This window comes from Mustela nivalis (assembly GCF_964662115.1).
Source record: "Mustela nivalis genome assembly, chromosome: 7".
Classification (NCBI taxonomy): Eukaryota; Metazoa; Chordata; class Mammalia; order Carnivora; family Mustelidae; genus Mustela; species Mustela nivalis.
The window spans coordinates 107,786,939-107,804,613 of record NC_139026.1 but is presented as its reverse complement, the minus strand read 5'-3'; the positions used below and the strand labels follow the sequence as shown (position 1 = coordinate 107,804,613).

Here is a 17,675-nt window from a genome sequence, read left to right as displayed (position 1 = left end):
GTCAACTAATATTTGAGAAAGTGGGAAAGAATATCCAATGGAAAAAAGACAGTCTCTTCGACACAGGGTGTTGGGAAAATTGGACAGCCACATGCAGAAGAATGAAACTGGACTATTTCCTTACACCACACACAAAAATAGACTAAAAATGGATGAAAGACCTAAACGTGAGTCAAGAATCCATCAAAATCCTAGAGGAGAACACAAGCAGCAACCGCTTTGACCTCAGCCACAGCAACTTCTAACAAAAGCAAATGAACTATTGGGACTTCATCAAGGTAAAAAGCTTTTGCACAGCAAAGGAAACAGTCAACAAAACCAAAAGATAACCGAAAGAATGGGAGAAGATATTCACAAATGTCTTAACAGATAAAGGGCTAGCATCCAAAATCTATAAAGAACTTAGCAAACTCAACACCCAAAGAAAAATAATCCAATCAAGAAATGGGCAGAGGACATGAACAGACATTTCTCCAAAGAAGACATACAAATGGCCAACAGACACATGAAAAAATGCTCAACATCATGTGACATCAAGGAAATAGAAATCAAAACCACAATGAGATGTCACCTCACACTGATCAGAATGGTTCATGTTAACAAGTCAGGAAATGACAGATGTTGGCGAGATTGTGGAGAAAGGGGAACCCTCCTACACTGTTGGCGGGAATGCAAGCTGGTGCAGCTGCTCTGGAAAACAGTGTGGAGGTTCCTCTAAAAGTTAAAAATAGAGCTCCCATATGACCCAGCTATTGTACTACTACCCAAAGATACAAATGTAGTGACCCAAAGAGGCACCTGCACCCCAATGTTTATAGCAGCAATGTCCACAACAGCCAAAGTGTGTAAAGAGCTCAGATGTCCACCAACAGATGAACAGATAAAGATGTGGTATAAATAAATAAACACACACACACACAATGGAATATTACTCATCTATCAAAAAAATGAAATCTCGTCATTTGCAATGATGTGGATGGAACTAGAGGGTATTATGCTAAGTGAAATAAGTCAATCAGAGAAAGACAATAATATGATTTCATTCATATGTGGAATCTAAAAAACAAAACAGATCACTGAGGAAGGGAAGAAAAAATAAAATGAGGAAATCAGAAGGGAGAAAAACCATAAGAGACTCTTAATCTCAGGAAACAAACTGAGGGCTGCTGGAGGGGTGCTGGGTGGGGGGATGGGGTAATTGGGTGATGGGCAGTAAGGAGGGCACATGATGTAGTGAGCACTGGGTGTCATATGTGACTGATGAATCACTGAGCTCTATCTCCAAAACGAATAATACACCGTATGTTAATTAACTTAATTTAAATAAAATACAATTAAATTAAAAGAAAAAAGAAGGACCCTGTCCTTCTATCCTGCTGGGTGGTGGCAGTGTCAAGTTTTTAAAGCAGTGGAAATAAACACAGAGTCTATCCCGGCCTGCCCCGGGCCTCTTTCCACCCTCCTGCAGACCTATAAGGGCCAGCCTGGGCCCCAGCCTGCTCTCTCCTTCCTGGTGGAATTCCCCAGAAACAAAGTAACCATTCTGAGGTTACCCATGGCAGAGGGGGCAAGACATTCTCAAATAATTTCTTCCTAACCACGAAAGGCTAGCACCTCCCAGCCTGTTGAGTTGGGCAGGCAATCTGTCTTCATTTCTGAATGTCCCCTCAGAAGAACAAATCTGTTACACTCTGGCCAACACATTTCCAAGGAAATGAAATAATGCGATCTGACTAAAATGTCAAATTCTCATATTGAACAAGAAACGGAGTAGACGCAGCGAGAGAAGGAACATCCAGGAAACCCTTCTGGCAATTCAGCCCAAAAGCTGCCCTCCGTGCACTTCCACGGAAATGACAGATACCCACACCCGCCCTGCGCCTGTGATTTCCCTCAGAAAAGATCACCTAGCCCAGAAAAGAGCCTGCTCACAGCCAGCATGGAACGCTCCCCCCCTCCACCGGCCTTCAAACTGCTGAGGCGAACATTTCAGAAGGGAAATAGAGCAGAGCCAGATTTCCCAGCCATGTGAAAACTGAGAGGGAGAAGCTTCCAGCGCCCCAGGATCCTAACCCCAGCTGATGTCTGGCTCCTTCGGCCAGGCCGCCAGGGCCCTTCTCTTCTCAGCACCAGAGAAGATTTCCTTAGAGTGCAGGATGGCCCCCAAATGAGCTCCTCTCCCTCCCTAGCAAGCTCCAGCAATTTCTTGCTGTCTGGGGAGTGGACCTGATCTCCAACCAGACCTGAGGCGTCTGAGGGATCCCCCCACCGGGCCCGGGCCAGGCTAGGGAGGCGTCTACCGCCCTGTGCTTTCAAGTGAGAAAGATAATAATGGAAATAGCTAATATTTGTAAAGAACTGACTTAGCCTCAGTCACTGACGTAAGCACTTTACATGCATTTTAAAACTGTAATTTGCATGACGTGGGTCCTATTGTCCCCATTTGACAAGCGAGGCAACAGGCCCCCTTCTCCTTTATAAAAACCAAACCCTTCCCAGGTAAACAGTGGAATGGACATGGCCTCTGGAGCTCAGGATGCCTCCTACTAATTCAATACACCCTGATTCAATACATTTCTTCTTGGAACGGATCTGCTATGGAATCAGGGCACTAAGGGACGAAGAGATCAGCTTCCTAGAGCAGCAGGGGCCCGATTCCGGAGGCGACGTCATGGTGTAGGCCAGCAGCTGAGGTGGATTCTGCTTGGCCCCTTCTATCTTCCTTTTCTCCACAGGCCCGTAGGTGGTAGGGGTTGGGGTCCCGCCCCATCCCCTCCTAGAAGCTTCCACCCTCTCCCCTTCCTGCCCAGCTACATCTCGAAGAGTGCAGTGGCCGGGGCTGTCTCAGTCTCCAAGGGGATGGGTGATTTATGTCCTTTTATTCGGCAAGCAGCTTTGTACAGAACGGACGAGACATGCTGAATGTCACCAGGCGGGGGCAGGGATGCTGTGCAGAATCCCAATGAAGCCTTTTCGGCCTGGGCAAAATGGCACCGGTGACTTTGTTATTGTGTGTGTTCTCTGGTGGGTGTAAGGAAGAGGCAGCAGATGCCCAGAGGTGGTGGGAGAGCTGGCTTGAGTGGCAGGGAACCCCCCCCGGAACCCCAGCATCTGGCTCCCCTGTGAGTGCCTGCCCCCTTCCTGCCTCCCATCTCCCACGGACACCCTACAGGAGACAAGCCAGGCAGGCGGAAACTCGGACTTGGGTGAAGAGGTTCCCTTCGGTGCTGTTTCCGTGCGGAGGCTGGGTGTGCTGGCGAATAAAGCGCAAGGGTCCGAGGCACCCACAGCGGCGGAGGGGCTCAGCTCTGCACTCCACTCTCCTGACACCCCTAGGCCTGCGGGAGGTTCCCTGTCTCCCTTTCCACCCTCCTCTGCTCATCTCTCCCACTGACACCAGGGTCTGTGAGTTCCCCTGAGGCCACGGCCACGCCTGCTCCTCCCTGCCCCCATCCTGTACTCGCAGGGATGCCCAGCACAGCCTCATTCCCAGCCTGGAGCAGGCACTGCGTGTTTGTGGCAGGAACTGTGAGCTCCCGGCTCTGGAGCCCCCAGGCTGCTCTGGGATGCCCCCGGTGGCCTGACAAAGCATGGCCTTGGCCTTTAGGGCAAATGATTCTGCAACCATCCCAGTGTGAGAAAATGACACCGAGGAATACGTAAGATCTCAGGGTCACAGGAGTTGAAGGGATTTTGGAGATCGCACCGCCCGACCCTCTTGCTTGCTTTTCCGGTAAGGAAACCGAGGCCCAGAGGAGGCCTCCCAGCACGAGAGGAGCAGAGCCAGGGTTCAGAGCAGGCCCTGTCAGGAGCAGCTCTGTCTTGCCACCACACTGCCCCCTCATCCCTAGCCTGCTCCCCACCTCAGCTGCCAGCCTGGTCCCAGGCTCCCAGCGGCGCCCCTCCCCGCGGGGGCTGCCTGTCTCCAGCCCACACACTCGGTCTCCCAGGGAGGATGGCAATTAGTTAGCATTGTGCTGCCGGGCGCCCGCACCACCGGGGCTGCCGGAAAACTACGTGTTCCCAGTGTGCCAGGTCACCGTGGACCTAGCAGGTCAGAATTTCAGGTCCAGGCCATAGGGCGACTGGGGAGGGCAGAGGAGACACAGTCAGTCAGGGCTGGGAGTGAAGCAGGAAGCCCCCCGAGCAGAGAGACAAAGCAGGGTCCCCCAGGGGCGCAGGGAGCCAGGAGAATGAAGCATTGAGGAGAGCACACCCCCACTCACCCTCCCACGGAAACAGGGCGGTGGGGGGAGGGGCGGGAGTGGAACGGGGACAAAAGCAAATGAAAAGGCCAGAGAGATGAGCTAGATGGAGGGAAAGCCTGTGCGAAAGGAGACAGAGAAAACTTGATCTTTCTCCTCTTTGTATAATTTCCTCAGGGCCTCCCTTCAGGGCACCCTACCCAGCAGGGCTGAGGAGAAGGGGGCGGGGGTGGCGAGGGAGAGGGAGAAGAAAGGAGGAGGAAGGAAGCAAACTTATCCGTTCATTTTCCTCTGCAAGACCCTCAGAGCATCTTAAGCACTAGTGGGGGAGGGTCTGATTGTCCAAATAGGGGGGTACTGAGTTCTGTCAACTAAGGGGCAGCCTGGGATTTCAAGGTCCCTCAGATGTGTCCAAGCCCTGCTCTGTTAGACTGAGTGGATTCAGGAACGTGACAGGGATTCTAAAGGACATTGGGACGACCACTCATAATCCAGCCCCCTCCAGTCCAAGGGCAGGGAACTGCAGGCCCCCAGGGCAGGGACTTGTCCAAAGACACAGAACCAAGACTACTGCATAAACAGAAGCCAGGTCTCCGAGCTCCCGCTCCAGGCACAGTGACAATCTTGCCAGTCAGGCTGCTCCCAAACCCTCGGGCAGGAGACCCCTGTCCCTCCTACAACAGCCCCTTGCTGCTCCAAGAGAAGACGAAAGGGAGAGATTGTTTCAGAACCCCCGAGAAACACGTCTGCTGACTTCCCAGGGAGAGGCTTCCGACAGCATGATGACCTTCAAGAAGGGGGTCTGGAACAGACTTTATGGGGCCTCACCCTCTCTCTCTGCCAGGGGCAAGGTGGCTTCGAGGCCCCAAGGATGCCACCCCAGACCTGGGGGCTCTCACTTGCCCACGCCTCCACGTGAACAGAGCCAAGAGCACTAGCGAAGCCAAGCCCACATCCTGCCCACATCTGTTGATCTTGGTGGTAAACGTATGTTTATGGAATCACTGTATTTTCTTGCTCTAAAACCCATCTAACTCCCTTCTCCTGACTTGTGTTTGCCTCCACCAATATGAAACTGAACCCACATGGGGAGCAAGCCAGCCAGTGGGGGCTCAGGGGCTGGGCAGACGGCAGCAAGGGGTGGGCTGAGGGTCTGTTCACCAGGCAGAGATAGTCCCCGTGTAGACCCAGTCCTCCTCTCTGGCCCCACAGGGTAGCAGGGAGGGAGGCCTTTTCGTCTCCTTCGACCATTTCTATACCCCTGGCGCCTTCAGTGGGACCCAGCCCGGAGCCCGCTCAGTAAATGCAGGACCCCAGGAGGGGGAAACAGAGGCTGGTCAAGATACAGCGATGGGCCCAGACTCCAGGGGTCCTGTTCCCTCCCCTGTGTCCTGTGGGACCCCGGGCCATGTGTGGGGAGAGGGGCACTCACTCCAGCACATCGCGGTTGAACTGCTTCTTGCTGTTGCCTAGGAACTCCCCGATCATTTGCCGGCTGAGGCCCTTACGCTGGAGCAGGAAGTGGGCCACTCCGATGGGGGTGTCGGGGATGAAGCCTCGGGAGATCAGGAACTGGATGCCTTTGTCTGGGTTTCTGGGGGTGGGAGTGGAGGTGGGAAGAAGAAGTAGAGAGTGAGCCAAGGCTATCCACGACTTCCTTCCTCCCTTTCTTCCAGCCCAGGGAAGCTACAGAAGTGCCTGGAAGTTTCTGGGAAGAATTCCATCGAAAAGCCAGGATTCCTTCTGCTGAAGATGGGCTCCTTGTCCCAGGGGCTTCACCTAGGAACCTTGTCTTCCTGAACACCCCCACCCCCCCACCCCAAAACACACACAGGAATGAAGATTGCATGGGGAGAGAAGGAGTTAGAGAGGTCTGGCAGACGAAGAGAATTCCAGAGCAAGTGGAGAGGTTTCTTTTTGTCTTCCCTGAAAGGCCCGGAGGCTTGCCACTAAGGCCCTTCCACCCTGTCTATGTTCTGTCGTCTGTATGCAGTACTCGCCCCAGAAGCAGGGCTCTGGGGGGCAGAGGGGAGCTCTCCTACCGCACTGGCCACAGGGACACAAGAATCCTGCTCTCCATCATTCACTTTCTCAGGCTCTAGTCTCTACGTGTGGATGTCGGTGCTGTGTTTTTAGGCATATGTGCTCACAGTATGGCCTGCTAATCCATACTGTTCCCTGAACTGTATCTGACTGGTTCAGGAGAAGCTAAGTACAGAAACAGAGGGCAAGCATTTAGAACCTTTTATAGCACTCTGACATTTTCGGGATAACCAAGCATGTGATTGTTTTTCTAGCAACTCATTTTTATCGCATTTCACAAAAGTATCAGCCACCACTTAGTGGGTGAAAACCCAGACTGGTCCTTTACTACAGAGAGTTTGAGAACCACTGTCTTGAGGGATCCCAGGGTCTGCGTGAGTGTGAGCGCACAACTTGCCTTACTTGTGTGAGCCTGCTTCTTTTCTGTAAAATGGCATAATAAGGCCATCTCTAGATATTGTTAGGAAGTTTGCAGATGTTTTATGTAAGGTGAGCCGGGAACAGTAGCTGTTCCTCCCTGGAATAGAAGTTTCTGGAGACCAGGGCATGTGTCCTACTCATCTCCATGGTCAACCTGCCCGGCATTCAATAAGTAACAGTTGAGTGAATAAGTGAAGGGACACGTGGCTGGGAGAGATGTTCAATTTCCTGGCTCGGGGCTCTGAAGGAAGGGGTGAATGGAGGGTGGAGATGGGGTTTCCACGGGAGGGGTGCGTGTATACTGCTGGCCCCCTGCTCTCTACATTCTAGTTGCAAGGACAGTTCTGGCTGGGGCTCTGGCTGGGGACTCTGAACCAAAACCCTTGTTCATTTTCCTGCTTTCCTTCTCCTGTTCTCTTCTGTGCCACCTCTGCGTCCTTGTCGCCCCCTTTTATCCCCGCCCCTCTCCTGCCTTTTACCTGGATTCCTTATGCTCGTTCTCTTCTTTCTCACCCACCCAGACCCTCCCTTGCCTTTCCTCCTTTTCCTCCTTGCTCCCTCCTTGACGTCATCCCCCTGAGACGATGCTGTTTCCCTGGCTTCCCGTCTGCCTGAAGGATTTCGGCTCAATCCTCATACGACCTGGACTATTACTTAATACTGCATTTTCTTTTCAATTCCCTCGCTTTTCAAGCCCTAGTAAGCAGGAATAGTGTTGAAAGCATGGCCTTGATGTGTTGTTTTGTCCCTAATCCTGAACATAAATTTGTGAACCATTAAAAAGAAAACGTGCATCCCTACCCAGCACCTCCAGGAGCAGGTGCGGCACAAATGTCACCAGGCAGGGCGCTGGGATGATGCGGGAAATCAACCCATACCCTGCTCACCTGTCATTGTAGCCCCTGTCCCTTCCCCACCGACCAAGAGCTTCCCGGGTCTCCCCAGAGCTCTCGAGTCGGTGCTCACTCACATGTTGAAAAGGTTGAGTCCGATGCGGTAGAGCCGTTTGCGCAGGGTGTCCGTGGAGAGCGTGGGCGACTTGCAGCTGGCGGGGTTCTCGCAGTGGTAGCGCGGCAGGCTCAGAATCATGGCCTGCAGGGCCTCCTTGGAGGCTGAGGCTGACGCTTCCGAGCCCGACTTGGCCGACTTGGTGGACGTGCTGCTGCTGCTCAGCGGCTCCGAGTTGTCGCCAGCCTCGGCCTCAGTCCCTTTCCCCACCTCCCCAGTCCCCTCCTCCGCCACCTCTGCCTCCGCCGCCACCGTGGCCCCCTCCACCAGCGCCTCCACGACAGCCCCAGGAGGGTGGGTGCTCGGGGCCCCGCTGGCTCCGGCCTCTGCGCCCGTGTTTTCGGCGGGCACGTCCCCCTGAGCCGCGGTTGTGGCCACCGAGGCCTCCTGCCCCGGCGCCTCTTCCTGCTCGGCTTTGCCCGCCGCGGGCTCCGCCGGGGCCTGGGCGGTCTGCGTGCCCAGACAATTGGCAACCGACAGAGCCGTGGCGGAGGAGACAGAGATGTTCTGGTTGGCGATCTGCACGGTGACGTCCCGGAAAGCCATCATGAGGGTACTGCCGTGGCCCTGGGGCAGGCCGGCGGCCTCCGCGGTCTCTTCCCCTGGCGAGGGCGCGGGGCGGGCTCTGTCGAGCTCCCGCATCTCGGCCTCTAGGCCCGGCGGCCCCGCGCCCGCGTGCAGGGCCTGGTGGAGCTGGTAGGCGCCGCTCTCCTGCAGGGAGCACATGGTCTTGAGGCTCCAGGTGCTGAGCGCGTCGTCGATGGACTTGGCCAGGGACTGCACCTGCTCGGTGAAGGAGTCCTCCAGCTCGGTGAGCGTGCCCGCGAAGGTGGGCGGCAGGGAGGGCGAGCGCACCAGTGGCAGCCCCATGAGGCCGTAGCCCTCCATGAGCGCCTTCTCGGCTGCCAGGCTCTCAGCAGTGGGCGCGCGGACTTTGCGCAGGGAGATCCGTCGCGGCAGGCGGCTCTCCAGGAGCGAGTTGCGGATCTTCTCGAAGTTCTTGCTGAGCTGGTACTGGCGGAAGGCGGTTTGGATGGTGCAAGCGGCGCGCCGGGACACGAGGTGGCCCCCGTACTTGTGTTCTAGCATTTCAATCTGTGGCAAGAACAGGTAGGAGGAAGAGCGCGGTGAGGCCTGGGGCGGGGGAAGGGAGGGGGTGCGGGGGGGGGGGGGGTACTAAAGGGCCAAAGTCTGAAACTCCAGCATGTCACGGCCTGAGATACCAGATCCTTGTCAAGACTCCTAGATGTGTAGGATATAAGACTGGCTTCCCAGCGGCTGGCGATTTCCGGGGGGCGTGGGGTGGAGCGGGCAGAGGTCAGGGCGTTGCATTTGGGGATCAGATAGCTGTTTGTTTTAAAGCGTTCATATCAGAGATCTGTATGGAAGTCCTTATGGGTGAAATACACGGGATCTTGAGTTTGTATTAAAATACTCCATCAAAAAAACTGGAACCGTTAGAGGAAACAATATTAACAAAAATTGTTGGAACTGGGGGGTGGTTATCTGAAAGTTGACTACACTATTCTTTCTACTTGTGTGCACATTTAAAACAATAACAAATTAAAAATTAAACAGGAATGCTTAAAAAATAATGCTGCTCCTCCCGTTCACCTTTCTTCCTCATCACTGCATTGCGGAAATTCCCAACCCTGGGATCATCATAAGGGGATGACTGGGGATTGATCAACGTGTTCCTGATACCCAGCCCAAGGGCTGGCACATAGTAGATGCTCAATAAATGTGAATCTAATAGATGGAGGACAGAGGAGTGGGTGGACGGATATTTTAAGAGTGGGAGTCCCTCCAGGCTACCATAATTTGGGCGCCCCATACTATGGGTACCCCATAATCTGGGCCACCTCTGTTCCCAACAACAGGAGCTGTACAATCAGGACAGGGCTGGGTGGGGCTGGTGGGCACAAGCTACCTCACATGGGCAGTGTGAACCCAGGAAAACTTGTGGCAAGGGACCTGTGTTTCTTCTAGGCCCTTAACTCGCCTCCTTCCAGCTCTGTCCTCCTGCTGTGGCCATTTCTCCCCGTCATGTGGCAATGCTCTCACTCTTTCTCCCTTATCAAAACCTCTTAGAAAAGAACCAGAGAGACTTTCCCCCTGTGGCCAATAACCTTTAGCCACATTGGCTCACCAGCCACTGCAGGTGGAGTGACTGCCTCTCACGACCTCAGCGATCCGCTGGGTTCCCTCCCCATGGGTGCCCCCCTACCCCCGGACCAACAGAGGCATCCTTCTAGCCCAGGAAAACTGACAGGCACAACCCCAACCCCCAGGGACGATCCCGGGTAAAATAGCATGACATCAATCCTATCTTCGGTTCTTCTGTCTCACCATTCAGGGCCTTCCCCATCCCCAGACCTAGTGGCCTTATGCTTTCTATCTTCCTCAGTCTGGCTGTCCTCTCTGAAAATAGGGGGGAAGCTGACTCTCACTAAGATTTGAGTGGCCAGTAGGTATCCTGAGTTCAGCTGCTTGACATTCCAAGGCTGAGGCTCTTAGTCACAGCTACCCAATGTTCTCTGCCACATGGTAGTTTGGCCCTTTGAGGCCAACAGGAGAGTGACTCTGATACTTCACCTTCTTTTAAAGGGTTCACCTGATTAGGTCAAGCCGCCTGGTGTGATTTTCCTTTGATTCACTTAAGGTCAACTGAGTGGTAACCTAATCACAGGAGGGATACCTTATTATGCCCTCTAGTCCCACGGCACTTCCCATGGAAGGGAATTATACGGATGTGCGCACTAGGGGGGGGGCGGGAATCTCGGGCTGTCTGAGTTCTGCCTCCTGGAACGTTCAGACAGTTGCCTACAGGGTTTCATCATGTACCCAGGATCTCCAGAGAAAGAGAAACTCCTGATATCTCAGAGGCATTTCGTTGTTGCTTTCACAGAAATCACATCAGAGGGGAGAGATCACTGTGGCTCGGCTCAGTGTCCCCACAGAACTCTGGCAGGTTCCCTGAGGTCTGGAATGGCCAATTGGCCTTAACGAGGCAGGAGAGCCCTCCAAGGTGCAAACTGAGGGGAGGTGACCACTTAATTGCCTCCCTCTGTCAATTTCTGTCTGGAGGACCAGGAGAAACAGACACCAGGCAGAAATTCTTACTTCTTTCTAACCTGGCCTACTCACGCTTTGAGGGAAACGCTAGGCCCAAGAGCATTCTCTTCAGGTTATGAGATGCTATTGGCAACAGAGGGAAGGTATGAAACCCCATTGCCTGAAATGCTTCCAGAATGGGAAAGATGTCCATTTCCCTAGCACAGTATCATCCTACCTGGAGACAGAAGGCTGAGCTAAGCCTAAGAGACTTCTACCAGCCTGTGTCCTAGTGTCACCCAAGCAGAGAAGAAAACCAGATTTTGAATATCTTTAATCTGTTCCCATCAAGTTCTCCACTAGACTGTAAGCCCCACGAATGCACATACTCTGCCATGTTCACTCCTTTATCCCCAGTGCTTAGAGAGCACCCAGCACACAGTAGGACTTCAGTGGATATTTATTGAATACATTAAAGAATTAATTGCAAAGTTATCTTTGTGACTCTCAAAAACCCCCATAACCTAACCCATAACTTTCTTCTCCTGGAACTGATGTATTTCACTTGCATTTCCGAACTCTATTGTGTCACTGGCTCCTTTCCCCCTGCCTACAGACCCTCCCAGATCTCCCCAGGCTAAAACATAACTCCTCTTGACTTCACTGCTCTGGGGCACTGGCCCAGGCTCTTTTTCTCTGTTTGCCACCAGACCTCTTGGAAGACTAGTCTATACCCTCTGCCTCCTTCCGTGAACAAGTGCCAAACAGCCAACCCAACCCTGTATGCGCCGACTCCCCAAGGTCTGCGTCCTGCTCCCACCAGTCTTCTAAAGTGACTCTCAGGAGGGTCACCAGAGACCTTTAATCATGACAGCTGATGGTCCATCCTCCATTCTCCTTCTCCCCCTTTTCCACAGTTCTTGGTGTGTTTATCACCTTGAGACTCTGTCCTCAGCTCTCACGACCCAGTCTACCTAGGTCTGCCTGCTTCCATAGCCCTTTCATCCTATATTCTGACCGCGAAACCCCTACACATGTTAGTTACGAGTCCCACGTGGGCCATCTTCCACTCTGCAGACACATCTGAGCCCTTCCGGACATTCCATAACTGCCATGTTGGACATCGTCAGAGCAGCCTCTGGTAACTGATAATTAGGCACTAATTAAGAGGGAAGCTGTCTCAGGCAGAGCCTTTGTGGCAACATCTACAGGCTAATGTCTTCTCGCCTCTTATGTGAGAACCTTGTTTCCTATCATAACTTCAATCTACTTTAACGGACTGATGAACAAGCCTTAGGAGAGATACTCAGGCCCAGATTTGCTTCTTCCCTGCTGGTTGACCTTGAGCAAGTTTCCTAACATCTCTGATTCTCCACTTTCTTATCTGTTAAATGAAACTAATCCTGCTTACCCTGTACCTTGTTATGAGATTTGAACTGTTCGTATAGCGCTTGGCACAGAACAGGTATAGAGTAAGTGGTAACTATTTGATGACAATGATGATGATGGGAATGACTCTCAAATTTCCATTCCTAGGCTTGATCCTAGACTTGCATTTCCAACAACCCACGGATCCCCCTGTGCACCTATACAAAGCGCCTGTCTTCCCCCACCTCCCTAAACCAGCTCTTGATGACTTCTTTTTTTGCATACAGAGCCTTGGCTGTTACATTCTCCAGGCTGGGAAACTTGCATTTGACCATGGGTTCTCCTTCACCCCGGCCTCTGCATTTGTCAGCCGCAAAGCCTTTATTCCACGCACCCCCACCCCAATACCTTTTGCATCAACCTGACCCGACTGTTGCCATGTGAGGCTGTCTTTGGCTCCCCACTTGGACCCTCTGGCAACCTCCCCACTGCCTTCCTGCTTCTTGTTCACACCTACCATCCACCCTACATGACCCTGATCAAGGGTCTTGAAGAGCCGATGTGAACACAGGCTTTGCGTTGCTTGAGAGCATCATCCAAAATAAGTAGTGTTTCCTGCTGGCCTTCCGACCCTGAGCAATCTGGCCTCAGCCTCCCTCCCATCTTCTACTCCTACGCCAAGCCTGCATACACACTGGCTGGACTCCTGCGCTTCCCCCAGCCCACGCTAGGCTTTCCTGCCCTGAGCATTGGCTCAGCCTTGTCACTCAGTCTGCAACATTCTTCCCTTTCTTCGAGACCTGCCTCCAATGTGCTTCCTCTGTGAAGCCTTCTCAGTCCCCCAACCCGACGGGGAGCTCCCCGTTTCAGGGGCCCATGGAGAACGCTGTTTCTTACTTCTCTCTGACGCTCAGTTCTCTCCACTCACCTTTGGGATATTTATCTAACCCATCCTTCTCTCCACCCCACCGACCCCAACTCAGAACAGAGCAGAAGTTATTCGAGCCCTCTGATCCATGCCCAGCACCCAGCACAGAGCCTGGCAAGGAGCAACTGCTCACTGTGGTGTTTGAATTCAATTTTTGGATCTTCTCCATTTGTTCCAGCGCATTTAACACAACCATCTCCCATTTATTCCAGCCTTGTGCCTGCTGCAAACCCCGCCTGCACTGTCCCCCACTGTTTCTTTCCCATCCTTTATGGCCCGCCCTCTGTAGCCCCACAGACTGTACCTTACAGACAGGGTGGTATTATGTCTCTACATTCCTGGGGCCCAGCATCGAGCCGGAGCCATGGCTGGGGCTTAATAAATGTTTGCAGACAGGAACTAAACTGAACTCTCTCCTATATCCCAGGGAAAATAAAAATCTAGGCTCTCTTCCGGATCTGGGCTTGGAGTCAAATGCTGCATTCTCCCCTTTCCCTCCACTATTTCGCCCCCAACCAGGGCTCGGGAACTTGGCAGTGTCCCAGATCAGCTCTGTCTACCCAGCCAGGTCCTCCCAAGCGCCCTAACACTTTTCTTTTCTTAACCGGTGCCAGATTAGAGAGCTAAAAGAGATGGACACGGGGGTGGGGGAAAGTGGGGGGTGGGCCCAGGGAGGGAAGGTCTCTGGGCCCACCGGCCTAAGAGCAGCTCAGCTCACTTCTCTCTAAACCCCATGAATCATGGGTAATTGTAGCCTCGCCTCCTCCCAAGAGAGCAATCTCTCAGCTTCTGCCGGGAGAAGTGGTGGAGGGGGGCTTGGGGGGCTCTGTCTGTCTAATGAGCCTCTCAGTGTTAATTAGAACATGCTCCCTCTTTTCAGGTTGCTGCCGCAGCCGGGCCCGAGAAAGGCCGCAGAGAGAGGGCCACCAAGTCAGGCTGGGGGAGGAAGAGCAGCTAGCTGGGGGGGGGGGGGGGGCGGCAGTGCTGGGGAAGGAGGGAGCCAGCCCGAGGTGGGGGGTGGCTTTCACATGTGAGCGAGGATTTCCTCTGATCCAAGATTTCCCAGCTGAGAATGTTTAAGCATTACGTGGAATGAGCCTGCAGAACTTGGCAAGGGAAGGTTTCCAGGAGGCTTAGGAGCAGACAGTAGGGGTGGGAGCGGGGAGGAGCTCGGAGATGCTAATGGCGGCCCCCAGGGGAAGCTGGCCTGCGCCTGGCACCTGTTGGGATGGGACCCCTGCGTCTTCCCTGTGTTCCCACCTCCCTGTCTGCTGTCTAAAACACAGAAAGTGCTTGACACAACAGGGCACTGAGGCTTGCCTAGGAGTAAGGATGCTCTTGGGAACCTCTCTGGGCCCCAGCCAGCTAGGGTTGGGGGCTACTAATGACTCTGCTCCTCCTCAGTCACAGAGACTGCCTCAGGGAGAGCTGCTGCTGTGGGGAGCCTGCTTTGAACCCCAGATTGGGCTCCTCGCTGTCACCAGTGCTCCCACAGCACGCCGTCCACCGCTTCCTTGGAACCTACCCCTTTGCTGCTCTTGTGAAAGACTTGGGATAAAATCAAAGACTGTGAGTCCCAGTCTTGGCTGGACCACGGACACACACTTAGGGACGTGTCCTTGGATGAGTTACTTGTTATGGCTAAGCCTCAGTCCCCTCATTCCTCAAATGGGGGTAGCAGTAGTCCCTAGCTCACTGAGATAGCCTGCAGATCTGGGGAGATAATGCATAAGAAATGCTTAGAACCTCGTCTGGCCCAGATTAGGGCTGTTAGTGCTACTTAGTACCCGCTACATGTCAGCGCCCACCCCTGGAGCGAGCTCCCTGAGGCCTGGAACTGCGTCTTTTGTAGCGCGGTGGCCCAGGCCTTGAACATAGCAGCTGTGCAATAGCGCTCCCTGAATTGGATGCAGGTGGACAGAAGGACTACCCTTGACTGGCATTGCCTTCACTGTCATCTGTAGGCTGGCCCCTGATGCTGTCCAGGGCCATGGTGGGACTCTCACCTTCAGAGGAAGAACAAGTCTTAGATATTCCAGAATAACCTCTTGTTTCTTCAATGAGGAAACTGAGACCAGAGAGTTGGAAACATAATCAACCACCTCTCCCCTTGAGAGGGTGATCACCTCACGGATGAGGCTGGACCCCAAGGCTCGGGTAGGGGAGATCACTTGTAGAAAGGACTGCTGTCCTTGGGGTCAAGGTCTGGCTGCTACGGACCACCGCCACATGGACCCCTGGCTTGGATGGCACAGAGACCATGCCATTTGGACATCCCACGCAGGCTCCAACAGGGTCCTCCTCAGCAGAGGCACACAACAGGATCCGAACTCCCTCGAGAGCAAGGATGAATGTGGAACTCACTCGGCTGCCCTATGCATCCTCCTCACACCACTTTCCTAAAGGACCCCCCAATAGGACCTGCATGTTCTTTGTCCCCGGAGGTTGTAACCTCAAGGACCACTGTGAGATAAAGCGACAGAGCTGAGGGCGGAGGGAACGGAGGACGGGAGAAGCCAGACTGGAGGACCTCCCCACTGTGTGAGTATGGGGAGAGGCCTTGGGGGCTGGGAGGCAGGGATGTCCGGGGGGCGGACTCATTCATTCTTTCGTTCATTCATTCATTTGTTCTTTCATTTATTCATTTGTTTGTTCTTTCACTCCTGTGTTCCTCCAGTGTGAAGCATGTCTCAGGCACCAGGGACTGTGCGGGGTGCTGGGAAGCAAAGGTGGGCAAGAGCTGTATATCATCTAACACACAGCTCTGAGCAGTGCTCAGTCCCCACAGAGACTACAAAGGTGTTCTGTGCACAGTCTGCTCGACTCCATGACAGCCCTGAGAACGGCATAGTCCCTGCCTTTATGGGTGGGACAGCTCTCAGGTGGCACAGAGTCATCAGAGGGGCACTCCGTGAAAGCACACAGCCAGGCTCAGGGATACCGAGCTGAGATGCGGAGTATGAGCAGAGATCTCCCCAGTGATGTGTGCTGGAGGGACAAGTGGGGAGTATTCCTAGCAAAGGAAATAAAATCTGTCAAGGCCCGGAGGCAAACGACAGCACAGAGGTCTGGAGCAAGGCAAGTGGGAATGGCTGGAAACCCACTTGGGAGCGGGGCAGGAGATGGAGTTGTGTCTGGTGGTAGGAGACCTTGGAGAAGTCTTTGTCCTGCACACGGAGAGGAGCCATGCAAGGCTTTCAGACAGATACCGTGATCAGATGTGCTCTCCAAGAGGGCTCAGTGGCAGCATGGAGATCAGTTTGGAGGAAGCACAGCTCCAAGTAGGGGAACGTGTGGCCTCCCCCGCCCAGGGGCTCAGGCAGGAGATGATGGTGGCCTGCCCTGGGGTGGGAGTGGTGGGGGTGGCAGGAGAGGGTGGGAATTGGAGAAATAGTTAAGATGTAGCAGCAGTGGAGGCTGGGTTGGAGCAGATGTGGAGGAGCGAGAAGCCACAGAAACTGCCTAGGATTCTGGACTGGCTGATGGAGCAAGACCAGCAGTTGGTGGGCTAGGGAGATAATGACTGTCCAAGATCCTTCCAGTCCAAGTGCTACAGTATTTGTGCAACTGGTGGGACTGACAGAATCAGAATACCATATCCTAGATCTTGAAGAAAACCAAAGCAGAGCCAGGTCCTGGCCCCAGGTCTCATGCCCCTCTCCCTCTCAGCCCCTTTTCATCCCTGAGCATCTTCTTCATGCCAGGCACTGTGTCAGGCACTGGGGATATAATGATGAATAATAAGTCATGCGTCCTGCCTTCAAGGAGTGGTCAAATCAATAGGTAATGAGGATATAGGACTGAAGGGCTATGACTGGGAACGGCTGGGTGCGGGAGGGTCACAGAGAAGGGACATCCAACACAGGCTTGGGAGGGCAGGGAAAGCTGCCAGGAGGAGGAAAGAGAACCACAATTCTGTCTCAAATTAAAATAAAGAGTAATTGAGGCCAAGTGCCAAGTGAGGAGGGGAGCATGAATGTTAGTAGTAGAGGCAGAGGGAACAGCAAAGAGACAGGAGGCAATGGAGGCCCAGAGAAGTTAAGCAGCTTGCCGGAGGTCACACAGTTCATTTGCAGAAGAGATAGAAGTTGGGTTCAGTCTCTTATGAATGTGTGCCGCATTTTTAATCACTTTTCTCTAGCCCCTCACTTTTGCCCTCTTCCTACCTCCCTCCCGTCTATGCTTGACCCAGATACTCAATCCAGGGGAGTGGGCTGTTCCCCGAGGCTGGGTTCACTCAACACAAAGGCTCCTGTCGCACCCTCTGCCAACCCTCCCGCACCTTTCCCACCCCACTCCTGTTGGTCCGACATGCAGAACCATCTATCAGAATGATGTCCACTATAAAAAGGTCCATGATACCGATCAGAGCAACTCTCCATCTGCCATCGTTGCTCAGAATTAAACTAATTCTCCCGCCCAAGTTGAAGCACAGGTTTCCCTCAGTTTTATTGGCCCGATACTCCTTAAAATGAACTACACTCTCTTTGGGGGCCAGTAGGGACCATTTTCTTCTTGTTACCTCACTCTCTTGTTGCTTTTCACACCATAGTTATCCAAATATTATTCACTCAATGAGCTCTTCCTATGTCCAAGACCCTCTGCTAGGTGCTGGGGGAACGGTACGAAGATGGATGGGAGATGGTCTC

The 17,675-nt window shown here is 53.4% G+C and overlaps 1 protein-coding gene across 7 annotated transcripts in view; it reads right to left on the bottom strand.

Moving 5' to 3' along the window:
* Window positions 1-17,675, bottom strand: part of IQSEC3 (IQ motif and Sec7 domain ArfGEF 3) — a 102,082-nt gene that overhangs the window by 28,962 nt on the left and 55,445 nt on the right. For all 7 annotated transcript variants that reach the window (XM_082738021.1, XM_082738022.1, XM_082738024.1 and 4 more), the window contains 2 exons: window positions 7,639-8,771; window positions 5,638-5,799 (listed from right to left, as the gene is read on the bottom strand). In XM_082738021.1, coding sequence (XP_082594147.1) covers window positions 5,638-5,799; window positions 7,639-8,771 — 1,295 coding nt within the window. The remainder of the gene's footprint in view (window positions 1-5,637; window positions 5,800-7,638; window positions 8,772-17,675) is intronic.